Source organism: Silurus meridionalis, chromosome 24, assembly GCF_014805685.1.
Source record: "Silurus meridionalis isolate SWU-2019-XX chromosome 24, ASM1480568v1, whole genome shotgun sequence".
Taxonomy (NCBI): Eukaryota; Metazoa; Chordata; class Actinopteri; order Siluriformes; family Siluridae; genus Silurus; species Silurus meridionalis.
The window spans coordinates 13,329,993-13,345,379 of NC_060907.1; the positions used below are offsets into that span (position 1 = coordinate 13,329,993).

Genomic DNA, 15,387 nt, shown 5'->3' on the forward strand with positions numbered 1-15,387 from the left:
AGCACACTATCTCCTACCCAGACCCTCAGACATTTATTGCTACTGGCTTATCTGATAGTGTTGTAGAAGCTGATAAGGGGTACACAAGTATTTCTCTATTGTAGTGCAAGCTGTGTTTATCATAGATTCAGGTGTGTGCCAGAAGGTTAGACTACTGCTGTTGATAAAGCAAACCGCACACGCATACCTGCTTTTATACAGGCACCTTAAAAATGACCACATTCGAAAATTAGAACGTGTGTAATCTAAACTGAGAGAGCATCAAAAACAAAAAGAGGGCACCAGAAGTTTACGATATCTCCATGTGCCCAATTCAATTTTAGTACATTTTATTTGTATAGAACTTTTAACAAATTGCATAGTTCCAAAGCAGCTTTACAGAAAAAAATATTTTGAATGTACATTTTTAATTTATAAATCAGTCCCTATAAGGTTATCCCTAATGTAAAAGCCAGTGATGACAATGGCAAGAGAAAACTCGCTCAGATGATACAAGGAAAATACCCATGAGAGGAACCAGATGCAAAAGGGAACCAATCCGCCAATAGTTTGTGACAAAGAATGTTCATTTATTCTAGTTATAGTATTATAGTATACTATCAACTGTTCAATGATGAGCACTTGAATGTAAAACTTTTACTGCCAACTCAAATAAACCATTATAGTAGACTGTTTATATTTAATACAAATCCATCTTCATGGTTCTTAAGTCTAACACTGCTCAGTAAGGGTTAAAGATTACATCTTTAAGCAGTTCATGTGAACCACCATTTGCAGCCCTGAGTGGTCTGCAATTTGAGAGAACTCGGGGGGGTCAATAAGGAGAAAGAGTAACATGCATTAAAATAATCATAATAATTTAGGACACTGTGCCGCAAGTAGGGACTTTGGCAAGACAGCTTGCCACACCTCTATCAACAAACATGAGTGAACCTTGGAAAGTGTGGGGATAACAGCATCCAAACATCCCAGTTCACCAAAACACTCTATATCCATGATCACTCCAGAGCCATTCCTTTCCCTAACAAAAACCTATTCACAAAAGGCTTGGTTAAACAAAAATGTTTTCAACCGAGAACACTAATTGTCTAATAAAGTTGTCCCATAACTGAGGGACTTTGTAGGAGGATGTTCTGTCCCCTGCTGTAGTCTTCACTATTCAAGGTACGAACAATTAAACTGCACATTTTGATCGAAGTAGGCATCACAGATCATAATTACCCGTAAGTTTGTTTGGCGTGAAACCATCAGTGGTTTTAGTCCCAAACACTAATAAAAGATTATTCCATAACTTTGTTGATGTGTAAAAGCAAGGTTTCATATGTAGGCTTTATTATTTTAGGTACCGATACTTATTGGTATTTAAAAAATGTTTTAATTTGAGGAAGGACTAATTAAAGCTTGCTTATGCACATACTGGATCATCCAGACAGCAACGCATTGCAATTAACCTAGAGGTAACAAAAGTCTGACCTTGATTTTCCACATTAGTGACATTATATTTCCTGTGCTAGCACTATTCCCGATATGATAGTGGGCTGTCGAGTAATTATCTACATGAGCTTCAGTTTAGAGACTAGTCAATAATCACACCAATGTTTATTCCAAAATGGATTCAATTCATTACCTTCTTCAAAATTCTACAACACCCTATAATGACAACGTGAAGAAAGTGTGTTTGCAAATGTAAACTTTACGATCCTTATTTACTTCTGCAAACTAAAAAAATCAGTCAAATTGGATTAGAACCAGTAGCAAGCCATTTCCTTCACGCCAACGTTTCCTAGTTTATAAAAAAAGAATATTAAGACAAGTGGTGTCAAAAGTGCACTGAGGTCAAGCGGCACAAACAAGGAGACATAACCCTGATTGAAAGCCAGTAATAAGCCATTTACTGTTCCACTTTAACCAGTGCTGTTACAGAGCTGTGATGAGGCTAAAATCCTGGCTGATGGATTTCACTAATCTAATTGCTATGTAACAGCATAACTGATGTACTACACCTTTTAAAGGTCTTGGAGGTAAGGGGAAGGTTTAATATTTGTCTATAGGTGGATAGCTGGCAGGGGTGGAGGTCAGGTTTTTTTTTAACAGAGGTTAGATAATTGATAGGTAAAAGGATTTGCATAGGATCAGACAAGAATTGATTATTTGTAATAGGGGATTGATTGTTTCTGGTAATATCTATTTGATGAACTGTGTAGGATGTGTACCTTTCTAAAGAAAAGTGTTTGAAGAAACATGACATTTCATCACCTGAACATCGCTCACTGTTAATTTGTGTCTAAATGAAGTGTTTAAAGAATTATGCAAATAAAATGTATTCTTTATTTTATTTATTTATAAACAATTTTTTATAAAAACCCAGGATATTTAAAGAACTATAAACATACATTATTACATTGTGAATACCATGTTACATTATGTTAAATCCAGTTTACTGTAATTTTTTACAGTATTTCCAGCAAGCCATGGTCTGGTTTGACCTCTCTGAGGAGACATGAATTACCTGAAATCTTTCTTTTATGTATGTGGTTTAAATAAGTAACAACATTATGCAAAAGACTGAGGTTATCATATGGGTAAATCCAAGCATATACAGGTTTCCCCTCAATGAATGGCAGCTGCCTAATACCAGCAGCACTCATGCAGCCCCAGACCATGATACTACCACCACAATTTACTTTTACTCTATGTCGTCACACATGATGGAGACCATCTGAGCCCAACAAGTTTATCTTAGTCTCATCAGACCACAGGACATGGTTCCAGTAATTCTTGGTCTTGCACAGGTTCAGAAAACTGTTTGCAGGATTTCTTGTCAGCCAGCTTCAGAAGAGGCTTCCTTCTGGGACACAGGCCATGCAAACCTACTTGTTGCAGTGCGCGGCGTTAGGACTGAGCACTGACAAGCAACCGCTTCTGCAACCTCTAAAGCAATGCTGCGGCACTCATGCGTCTTTTATTAAAGCAGCTTCTGCACCTCACGCAGAGCACAAGAACTCAACTTCTTTGATGGACCCTTGCGAGGTCTGCTCCGAGTGGTGTCCATCTTAGAAAACCTCTGTATGACCCTGGCCAATGTACTGTTACTCAGTTTCAGGGTCTTACCGATCTTCTTATAGCCGAGGCATCCTTGTATTTGCTCAGTATGAGAGAATTGTACTCAAATCACCAAATTCCAACTGCTCTTATACAAGATACACACATTTGTATGGTCCTGTCAAGCAGACAAAACCATAAACATGATGAATAGGACAGCTGTTATCACATAGGGTGTACTCACTTTTGTTGCCAGCTATGTTGACAATAATGGCTGTATGTTGAGCCATTTTCAGAGGACAGTACATCTTTACTGCTATACAAGCTGCACATTGACTACTCTATATCTACGTTTCATTTTTATAGTATTGTCCCTTGAACAGATACTAAAATGGTTGCTGAAAGATGAGGGGTGTTCTCAGATTTGTGAGATACTGTATGTACATAAATATGAGTTCACCCAACATCTTTTTAATAAAAAGTATTTACCAAGCAAATACATGTTGTCAAATCAGTTCAGAAAAAATATAGCAATTTTAGTTTTTTGTCTTCTTTAGATTGCAATACATCTGTTGATTGCCTGAACTATCGGCAAAAATCCATATCCATAGTTTTTCCAGGTTGCATTATACAATACAAGAGCGGCCTCTAGAGGCGAATCACTGACACCACATGCTATTTATTTGGAGTGTCTTTTAAATTCATTTTAGATGTAACTGTTTTTATTTATTTTTTTAGTGTTAGTTTTTTTTTTCAGTTTGAATGCATGCCTTTATTTTTCTCAATATTTATTAATAGAATTCATATATTAATATTTATTTAATTTAGCACATGAGTAGAACTACATATTTTTTTTAAACATATTTTGAAATGTTGGAATGTAACAGTTTATTTCAACAAAGAAACCTGTTCTTCAAAGATTTTATCTCAATCCTCTGTATAAAAAAAAAAACGAAAGAAAGAAAGAAAAAAAAAATCAAATGTCTACCTAAATTCTTTGTGGTACATTAAATTATTTGCAAATATTAGGTCAAGCAGCAAAGCATAAGCTTTTGCAACAACTGCCAACCCTGTCAGGACCTCTACGCCTTTCAGCTCTATCCCAGCCTCTAAAGCATCATCCATGAAGCCACCTTTCATGATGATCCTCAGTGTCTGCCATTTCAGTTCACCCAGATCCTCATGAGTATCAAATGCGTATTTGCATATTACTTTTTTTATTTAGATTGTTGTAGAGTGGTAAAAATATAATGCATTTAAATAACACAAAATAAGAGAATATTCTAAAATAAAATAAAACATACAAAACATGCCTTGTATATTAAATTGATGAAATAAAACTGTGATAGCCTATTATTTCATTTCTGTGTAACTGGGTAAAAATATTTTTATTATTATTTTATTTAGGTTTGGAGCTCGACTTTCACGGTGGTTGTTCATTAAATCAAACAAACAACAGATATTCCATAAAACTCACCTGGTAATGTCTGATGAAACTCTCTGTGTTCTCAGAAAAGTACACCATTAAACACTGAATCACAACTTCCATGCGTTTTTCCACAGCACTTTTATGAAAAGTACATACATCATCCTCCCAAACACTTAAAACACACACAAAAACATTTGCACGAATATAGTGCGATAAACTTTGTGTAAATTCGTAGAAATATCACATTTATAGCGAGTACATGTACTGTACAGTATACAGTTTCTCTGCTTGTTTATTGGTTGTTAAGTGTCCTATGACGTCAAAAAGGGGGCTGCGTTAAAGATACACGTCACCGCATTCTTTACTTTCTGAACTGTACTGTAATAACTTTTCACTTCATTTTATAATTAATTATTATATTTTTATTCATACATTTCATTATTTGAATATATAACTCCCTAAAACAATTCCCTATAAGTTGTTTGGTCTATTATATATATATATATATATATATATATATATATATATATATATATATATATATATATATATATATATATATATATATATATATATATATATATAATAATAATAATAATAATAATAATAATAATAATAATAATAATAAAGAATTAACTATATATATATATATATATATATATATATATATATATATATATATATATATATATATATATATATATATATATATATAATTTAAATTAGCTCACTCACCTCTATCTCTCTATGGTCAAAACTCACTTTCCCGTTTCTTGTTTGCAGACCGGAAACGAATGAGGGCGGGGCATGAAATAATTCGTTAAACGTGGATTTAAACGACGTGTTTAATAAACTATATATATTTTTTGTTATTGTTGTTATTTTGCAGTATAAAATAGTGCAAGCAGCGCGTGAGGCGCTGTGAGGCGCTATGAGACGCTGTGAGGAGCGGCGATTTAAAAAAAAAAAAACATACGTCACAGAAATGATGGCGTGTTTAGCAGCTTTATAAAGTGGCCTGTTGGACATTTTCATCATTTCAGTTAAATGCGGGACGGACGCTGGTGAGCTCCAGTTTTATTGATGTATTTCAACACTGCAACAGTACAACTGGGAGACGGATGGATTACACATGGAGGAAATGTAAGTTAATTCGTTTTTTTTTTACAGTGTGTAGACAATAATAATAAAAATATGATATTCTCCTCTTCGGGAAAGTGCAGCATGTCGTTTTCCATTCGCCTCACATACTGTATATTGGGGGTTCAGATCCCGCTTCCACTCAACCTATTCTTAATAATATGCATTATTTATAAAAAAAAAAAAAAATTGCAATTTTTATAATTATTTTGTTTTTGGCCAAACTTTCGGGGGTTGATGCATTTTTGCATAACATTTTTTTTCATATTTTTTCTTTTTGTTTATCCAAATATTTATAGAGTACATACTCAAATAGAAATAAAAAATAGAAACAAATATATAACCATGGAAGCCATTTTATAGGACATGGATATTATGATTTGCAAACAAAATGCTAGCCAGTAGACAGTAACAAGCCAACACGTTTACAAAACAATATTTGATTTTATTATTTTTATTTTTTTATTTCTTTTTATAAAATCATCCTATCAGACAGATCTAGTAAATTATAGAATATTTTTTTCAGCAGGCCCAGTCTCATCTTTGAACCTATCAGGGCCATCCGGCCCTTTTACTACAAAAGGATGGAGGTGCACTAATCTGGAAAGGAAAAGATGGGATGTCCTAGCAAAAAGAGTGGAAATAAAATCAAAACAAGACCACATGAAGAGAGAAACAGGATATGTAAAAAGAAATAAAATACAATCAGGCCTGAACCCCTTTGCAAAAGGTTCGTCCAAAGTCACACCTTATACTGTATATTTTAAACATTCTGGATTTACTATGCACCAGATGTTACATGACTGTAAAAGCACTGAAAAAGTATGTAACACCATGGGGAAGTGGTAGCTCAGTGATTAAGATGTTAGACTTCTGATCAGAAGGTCATGAGTTGAAATCATACCACCACTAACCTGCCACTGCTGAGCTCTTGAGCAAGGCTCTTAACCCTTAATTGCTCAGTTGTATGAATGAGATAACTGTAAGTCACCCTGAAAAGGAGTGTCTGCCAAATGCAGTTAATGTAAAATGCTTATCATTTTGTTTGCTTATTTTCTTTAATATAATATAATATAATAGGTTAGTAATACACTGATCAGGTATTAAATTATGATAGGCATTGGCACCCTGACTGGTCTGTGGCTAAGAACCCCTATACGCAACAAACTGTGATTCACTGTGTATTCTGACACCTTTCTATCAGAACCAGCATTAACTTCTTCAGCAACTCAGTCAGCCTTTGCTCCTCATGTGCATCTCTGAGCCTTGGCCACCCATGACCCTGTCGCCGTTTACCTCTGTTCCTTCCTTGGACCACTTTTAATAGATGCTGACCAATGCAGACCATAAACACGCCATAAGAGCTACAGTTTTGGAGATGTTCTGACCCAGTCGTCTAGCCATCACATTTTGGATCTGGTCAGACTCACTCAAAATCCTTATGCTTGACCATTTTAATGCTTCTAACAAATTAAATTTGAGGACAAAATGTTCACTTGCTGCTTAACATATGCCACCCACTTACAGGTGCCATGATGAGTGTTATTCAATTTACCTGTAGGTGGTCATAATGTTATACCTAATCAGTGTATTGGCTTTTTAGATACTATAGTATTGAAAGTACTGCAGCTGAGGACATTACTGTTGATGGCAATTTTTTAAATCGTAATATAGGGTCAAGAATAATCTGCAATTCTCCATATATCTTTTAGGGAACCATACGGTTCAAAGAGAATTTTTTTTTATAAATGATAAAAAATGAATGTAGATTACCATGGGATGGTGATTGGCATTTAGCAGACACCCTTATCCATAGCGATGTATAAAAGTGCTTTGAACACTAGTTCACTAGGTTGCAAACTTAGGATACCATCACCCTGAACTCTGTTGATAGGAATTATTGCAGTTTTTTCTTTCCTTTTTTTTAATGCATAAAACAAACAGGGAAATTGAGTGCTAGCTCAAGTGTTTCAGTTGAGTCTTCACCCGTCATTTGAAGAGTGACTCAGCTGTTTGGACATCTAAGTTCATTCCACCACAGGCACGTGCACAGGTAGGGCTCAACCTGTGCAGAGCACATGCCCTTTTTGCCCTTACACTCCGAAGTGCCCTTTTTTTGGTGGTGTTACTAAATAATCTTGATATTAAAAAAGGGAGGGGGGTGCCCTTTTTCAGTTTCAGCACATGCCCCTCAAAAGGTCTGTGCACGGCCCTGTTCCACCACCTTGGTGCCAGAACAGAAAAAATTCAGTAGTGCTGAAAGATAGGATGGAACGTGGTTCATGAGGAGTGACAAGAGCTTCAAGGAAAGAGGGTCCATTTTTTGATTTATAGCCATGCATCAGTTTTTTGAAATATTTTTTTTCATATTGTTGTATTGTTTTCTGTATTTGTATTATTTTTAAACAGGAAGGTTTTTTGCACGTTACACCGTGGGAAAGATGCTGGGAAAAGGAGCCTTCGGCACCGTTTACGCCGGAGTTAGAAAAATGGATGGCAAAAAGGTGAGTATCAAAACATAGGCACTCAAGTACATATAGTTGTAAAGCATTAAATACTGGAATACTAATGACAGATTTAAAAAGGTCATTCTCCTGTCTGTTTTATAACTTCTCATTTTGTCATAAAAATACGATTGTTTTGGAGTTCAGGGTCCTCCTGACTGTAACGTAGCTACAAGCTGCAATAAATATAACCAGAAAATGACTGTACCATACAGTTAATCAATAAAGCTAATATCAAAATAGTTATTGAAAGAAATGCGTTCAAAATAACAGCACTTAATACAATAACAATCAACATTTAAAGGAAATTATTTAAGTATTTTAAAAGGAAGTATGTTATTGTTGGAATACTTCCATAATTTCCATTAAATGAACATTACCACAGACCTTCAGCCTGTTCTGACATGACTTTTCTGACTGAATTATGGATTTCCTGCTACAGGAGTAAAAATTACCATTGATTTACAAATGATTCGGACTGTTATAACTCCTAAAACCTTTCAAGCTACATTTACCATCTAGACTGTTTTTATTAATCAAGATTCGATGTTGATTAAATAAATTAAAATATTGTTATTATTATTTTTAGTAATGTACAATATTGCAGTGTTTAAAAATCCATTACATGGCGCTGTTAATTATATCATGCCTGTTATTAATGACTGGACGCAAAACATTGGTTTAGTATATTTATGTGTATATTCATGGTTTTATACCAAGTCTCATACTATATGAGATTACTTGTATAGGTAATTGGTTACACATGATAACTAGGACTAATCTTTTGCTAGTTTTGATAATGTAGCTAATGATCTATACTCTTTTTTTTTTTTTGCAGGTGGCCATCAAACGTACATTAAAGGAATTTTCGGAACATGTTACTTTTGTAAGTGATCTCAATTAGTGATTTTCAGGATTCTTCAAAGGGAAAAAGAAGATACAGGTGCATCTCTATAAATTAGAATATAATTAAAAATGTGATTTATTTTAGTAATTTAATACAAAAGTGAAACTTGTATCTTATATAGATTCATCACAAACAGACTGATACATTTTAAGTGTTTATCTCTTTTAATTTTGATGATTATGGCTTACAGCTAATGAAAACCCAAAATTCAGTATCTCAGAAAATTAGAATATGATGAAACTGTTTACCTGCAAAGGTTTTCTGAGCCTTTAAATGGTGTCTCAGTCTGGTTCAGGCTACACAATCATTGGGGAAGACTGCTGACTTGACAGTTGTCCAGAAGACGATCATTGACACCCTGCACATGGAGGGTAAGACACAAAAGTTCATCGCTAAAGAAGCTGCTGTTCACAGAGTGCTGTATCCAAGCACATTAATGGAAAGGTAAATGGAAGAAACAAAATGTGGTAGAAAAAGGTGAAACAAAGCCCATTTAAGAGTTTGGGGAGATTCACAAAGAGTGGACTGCAGATGGAGTCAGTGCTTCAAGAGCTACCACACACAGATGTATCCATGAGCTACAACTGACGTATACCTCGTGTTGAGCCACTCCTGAACCAGAGACAATGTCAGAGCTTACCTGGGCAAAGGACAAAAAGGACTGGACTGTTGCTCAGCTGACCAAAGTTGTATTTTCTAAATAAAGAAAATTTAGCATTTCATTTCAGTAGAAGTAAGACAGAGTACATGTGTGTGAATGAGAGGGGGGGCAGTGGAGTGGTGCGGTTGCAGGGAGAAGTGGAGAAGGTGGAGGAGTTCAGGTACCTGGGGTCAACAGTGCAAAGTAATGGAGAGTGTGTTAGAGAAGTGAAGAAAAGAGTGCAGGCAGGGCGGAGTGGGTGGAGAAGAGTGATAGCAGGAGGGATTTGTAATAGAAGGGTATCTGCAAGAATGAAAGGGAAAGTTTATAGGACTTTGGTGAGACCTGCGATGTTGTATGGATTAGAGACAAGTTTATTTCTAGAGCGCTTTTCACAACGGACATTGTCTCAAAGCAGCTTTACAGAATTTTAAGAGTTAAGGTGAATTGTGTGTATTTATCCCTGATGAGCAGCTGTGGTGACTGTGGCAAGGAAAAACTCCCTTAGATGTTATGAGGAAGAAACCTTGAGAGAACCCAGACTCAAAAGGGGAACCCAACAACATTTGGGTGACATCAAGAGTGTGATTATATTCTGTAAAACAATACAGATCACTGGAGAGTGAGAACTAACATGAGCATTGGAATGTAAGATTATGAGTTATGTCCATTCTACAGTCTTATACAGTCATTTGAGGTTATGGAACCAGAAGCTACTAAGGAACTCATAAAATAGCTCAACATTTGAGATCATCATAGATCCAAATGTTGGGATTATAATGTCTTTTGAGAACATTAAGTAAAAGACAGGAGGTGGAGCTGGAGGTAGCAAAGCGGAAGATGTTGAGGTTTTCGTTGGGAGGGACGAGGATGGACAGGATCAGAAATTAGTTTATTAGAGGGACAGCACATGTGGGACGTTTTGGAGACAAGGAGAGGGAGGCAAGATTGAGATGGTTTGGACATGTGCAGAGGAGGGTCATGGGGTATATCAGTAGAAGAATGCTGAGGATGGAGCCACCAGGAAGGAGGAAAAGAGGAAGACCAAGGAGGAGGTTTATGGATGTGGTGAGGGAAGACATGCAAGTAGTGGGGGTGAAAGGGGCAGATGAAGAGGACAGGGGGTGTATGGAGACGGATGTGGCGACCCCTAACGGGAGCAGCCGAAAGAAGAAGAAGAAGAATTAGAAAATCAAGGTCCCAGAGTCTGGCAGAAGACTCCCAAGAATTCAAGTTGCTTGAGGTCCAGTGTAATGTTGCACAGTGCACAGTCAGCGGTAGTTTGGGGAGTCATGTCATCTGGTCCACTGTGTTTTATCAAGTCCAAGGTCAGCATAGCCGTCTACCAGGAAGTTTTGGGGCACTTCATGCTTCCCTCTTCTGACCAGCTTTATGGAGATGCTGATTTTATTTTCCAGCGGGATTTGGCATCTGCCCACACTGCCAAAAGCACCAAAAATTGGTTAAATGAGTGTTGGTGTGCTTGACTGGCCAGCAAACTCACCAGACTTGAACCCCATAGAGAATCTATGGAGTATTGTCAAGAGGAAAATAAGAAACAAGAGACCAAAAAAATGCAAATGACCTGAATGCCACTGTCAAAGAAACCTGGGCTTCCAAAGCACCTCAGCAGTGCCACAGACTGATCACCTCCATGCCACGCCGAATTGAGGCAGTAATTAAATCAAAAGGAGCCTCTACGAAGTATTGAGTACATATACAGTAAATAAACATACTTTCCAGAAGGCCAACAAATCACTAAAATGTTTTTTTGATTGGTCTTATGAAGTATTCTAATTTTCTTATAGTGAATTGGTGGGTGTTTGTTAAATGTGAGCCAAAATCATCACAATTAAAAGAAATAAACACTTTAAATATATTAGTCTGTGTGATTATCTATATAATATACAAGTTTCACTTTTCGTATTGAATTACTAAAATAAATCAATTTTTAATGAATATTCACATTTATTGAGATGCACTTGTATTTGACTCATTCTTCCCCTGAAAGGATAAAACAAAATGTCTTTTTCCTATCTAATCTACACTTTTTATGTAATACATCAGATATAAATGCCCGATTTGTATTAATGCACACTGACCATCATGGATTTTACGTCATCACATGCATTTCTATCCAATCCAACACTAACCATGTCGACTCTTTTTCTAGCCCTGGGACAGTCAAAGTCTTCCTCTGGAAGTGGTACTAATGAAGATTGTGTGCAAGCCGCCTCGTTGTCCTTTTGTGATAGAGCTGTTGGAATGGTTTGAGACAGATATGGCCTTTATCATAATCATGGAGCAGCCTGAATCCTGCGTTACGCTTCTCAAGTACTGCTCAGATCTACCAATCATAATGCCCGAAGTTCAGGCCAAATCTATCATGAGACAATTAGTTAAGGCTCTACACCATTGCCACACTCGTGGTGTCTTCCACAGGGACATAAAATTAGACAACATTATCTTGAACACTCGAACCATGCAATTAAAGCTGATTGATTTTGGCTTTGGTTACATTCGACAAAACACCACCTACACAGAATATGGTGGTACGTGCACATTATGGATGAGTCGATTTAATCAAAATGTAGTAGTAGATCTTTTTTTTGGGCGGTAGTATCGCTAACAATATTGCGTCTCTGTCTTTCATTTAGACACTCCAGTTACTTTCCCATCAGAATGGATCACTGAAGATGAGAAAAGGCTGGTATCTGCCACCGTTCGGGAACTGGGCCTACTCTTACTTGGTATTTTTTTGGGGGGAGCAATTATTGTATTTGAAGAAGACCTGTTCGGTTTCGAGAAGCATATGTCTAAAGGTTTGTCATTTTGGAGGCAAAATCACTGACAGAAAATATGTCTTTAAATGTACCAGTTTTTGATATGAACTATTTGCATTACTACCCACAGCCTGCTACAGTCTAATTAGTTGGTGTTTTAAAGGAGATCCCAAAAAACAGCCAACTCTGAAGCAGATCCTGACACATGAATGGTTTAAAGGCTAGGTTAGTAGAGAACAACACAACAGACGTAAACGTAATGATCTTTCATTATGGCACATTTATTACACATCTGTTTTGAGATTTTCTTTGTTTCTTTTTTAAGCTTTAGTATTTCTAAACTAACATCATTACATATGTGTCAATAAAAATATTATAATGTGAAAATATTATACATTTAATTCATAAGTTCCAATCTTATATAAAATATAAGTTCAAGTTTCAAATTTACTCTGCCATTCTACAGGTCACAGAGAAGCAAGTAAGAATATAAAGGCAAGCTTGAAAAGAAAAGTCAGCATACATCATATGCTTGAATGAGTACGAAGTATTTGAAATACATATTATATTTGAATAATTTAAAATGCACATACACGCACAATTACAAGCACCATCAGCACAAGTGCATGCTCCTGTTAGGGGTCACCACAGCGGATCATCTGTCTTCATGTGTGTGTGTATATGTATGTGTGTGTGCGCATAAACATAGCATGCAATCTACAATGAATTCTAAAGTGTGTGTTATATTTTTTTTATACACACCCCACAATTCTGGTAAATATATATATATATATATATATATATATATATATATATATATATATATATACAGTGCCCTCCACAATTATTGGCACCCTGTTTAAGATGTGGTCGTGGACTTCTAAAATTCTCCTTTTTTAAAACAACATAGAACCCAAATGCAAAAAAGAAAAATCCAACCTTTCATTTAAGTACATAACTTTGGTGGTAAAAAATCATACATTTAGAAAAAAAAAAAACTTGAAATCATGTGTCCCACAATTATTGGCACCCCTAACAATTCCTCTGAAAAATTTAATTTTTTTTTTTTTATATATTTTTCTGTAGTTGCTAAGGTTGGTCAGGGTATCTAGGGACTTTTAATTAGTAATTCATGATTTCCTGTTTCCTGGGGTATAAATATGACGTGACACAGAGGCCTAATTCTCTTACCCATTTGTCAACATGGCAAAGACAAGAGAACACACCATTCAAGTAAGGCAGATGTGTGTCGACCTTCATAAGTCAGGCAATGGCTACAAGAAAATAGCCACTCGCCTTAACTTGCCGGTATCTACAGTCAGAGGAATCATTAAGAAGTTTAAAACAACTGGAACAGTGACAAACAAGGCTGGAAGAGGTCCCAAGTTTATCTTGCCACAACGCACAGTGAGGAGGATGGTAAGAGAAGTAAAAATTTCCCAAGCTCACCGTCACAGAATTGCATCAAGAGTGGCATCTTGGGGTCACAGAGTCTCCAAAACAACCATCAGGCGCTCTCTACATGCCAACAAGCTGTTTGGGAGGCATGCAAGGAAAAAGCCTTTCTCACTAACACTCACAAACGTAAACGCCTGGAGTTTGCTAAGCGGTACTGGGACTTCAACTGGGATCGTGTGCTTTGGTCAGATGAGACTAAGATTGAGCTTTTGGCAACAAACACTCTAAGTGGGTCTGGCGTAAAACAAAAGATGAGTATGCGAAAAGCACCTCATGCCCACCGTGAAGTATGGTGGAGGATCTGTGATGCTGTGGGCCTGTTTCTCTTCAAAGGCCCTGGGAACCTTGTTAGGGTGCATGGCATTATGAGCGCTTTGAAGTACCAGGATATTTTAAATAAAAACCTGATGGCCTCTGCCAGAAAGCTGAAGATGGGTCGTCATTGGGTCTTTCAGCAGGATAATGATCCAAAACATGTGGCAAAATCTACACAAAAGTGGTTCAGCAGTCACAAACTCAAGGTCCTCCCATGGCCATCTCAGTCCCCAGACCTCAACCCAATCGAAAACCTGTGGGGTGAGCTAAAGAGAAGAGTGCATAAGAGAGGACCCAGGACACTGGATGATCTAGAAAGATTGTGCAAAGAAGAATGGTCAAAAATCCCTCTCTCTGTGTTCTCCAATCTTGTGAAATGTTATAGGAGGAGATTAAGTGCTGTCTTGTTGGCAAAAGGAGGTTGTACAAAGTATTAACATCAGGGGTGCCAATAATTGTGGCACACATGATTTCAAGTTTTTTTTTTCTTTCTAAATGTGTGATTTTTTTACCACCAAAGTAATGTACTTAAATAAAGGTTGGATTTTCTCTTTTTTGCATTTGGGTTCTATGTTCTTTAAAAAAAGGAGAATTTTTTGAAGTCCACGACCACATCTTAAACAGGGGTGCCAATAATTGTGGAGGGCACTGTATATATATATATATTTATTTATTTATTTATTTATTTATTTATTATATATATTATTATTATTTTTTTTTTAATATATATATATATATATATATATATATATATATATATATATATATATATATATATATATAAATTATCTACAAATATATTAATATGATACTGCTTATCTCTTCATTATGGCACCGGTGGGTGGTATTTATTAGGCAGTAAGTGACCATTTTGCGGGACTTGTAATCCGATCCAACTTATGAGCTACTGTTGTATATGTCCACCTCCACTACATTTATTATCCTAAATTAGATGCACCTGTTTGAGGTCGTTAGCTGCATAAAGACACCTGTCCACCACATAAAATCAGTAAGAAGCCAACTACTAATATGGCCAAGACCAAAGAGCTGTCCAAAGACACTAGAGACAAAATTGTACACCTCCACAAGGCTGGAAAGGGCTACAGGGAAATTGCCAAGCAGCTTGGTGAAAAAAGGTCCACTGTTGGAGCAATCATTAGAAAATGGAA

At 36.3% G+C, this 15,387-nt stretch overlaps 1 protein-coding gene across 3 annotated transcripts; it reads left to right on the plus strand.

Moving 5' to 3' along the window:
- The first annotated feature begins 5,478 nt into the window (after positions 1-5,478).
- On the plus strand, positions 5,479-13,172 carry LOC124378205 (serine/threonine-protein kinase pim-3-like). Of its 3 annotated transcripts, none has more exons than XM_046837753.1 (8): positions 5,479-5,614; positions 6,138-6,341; positions 8,021-8,115; positions 8,954-9,001; positions 11,836-12,214; positions 12,320-12,484; positions 12,576-12,670; positions 12,912-13,172. In XM_046837753.1, exons 1-7 carry the CDS (start codon positions 5,593-5,595, stop codon positions 12,668-12,670), a joined length of 1,008 nt encoding a protein of 335 aa, XP_046693709.1. In that variant the 5' UTR covers positions 5,479-5,592; the 3' UTR covers positions 12,912-13,172. The 3 variants fall into 3 exon arrangements, with proteins under 3 accessions (XP_046693709.1, XP_046693711.1, XP_046693710.1); XM_046837754.1 differs by having other exon boundaries at positions 5,488-5,614; positions 6,141-6,341; XM_046837755.1 differs by lacking the exon at positions 6,138-6,341.
- Positions 13,173-15,387: the final 2,215 nt, after the last annotated feature.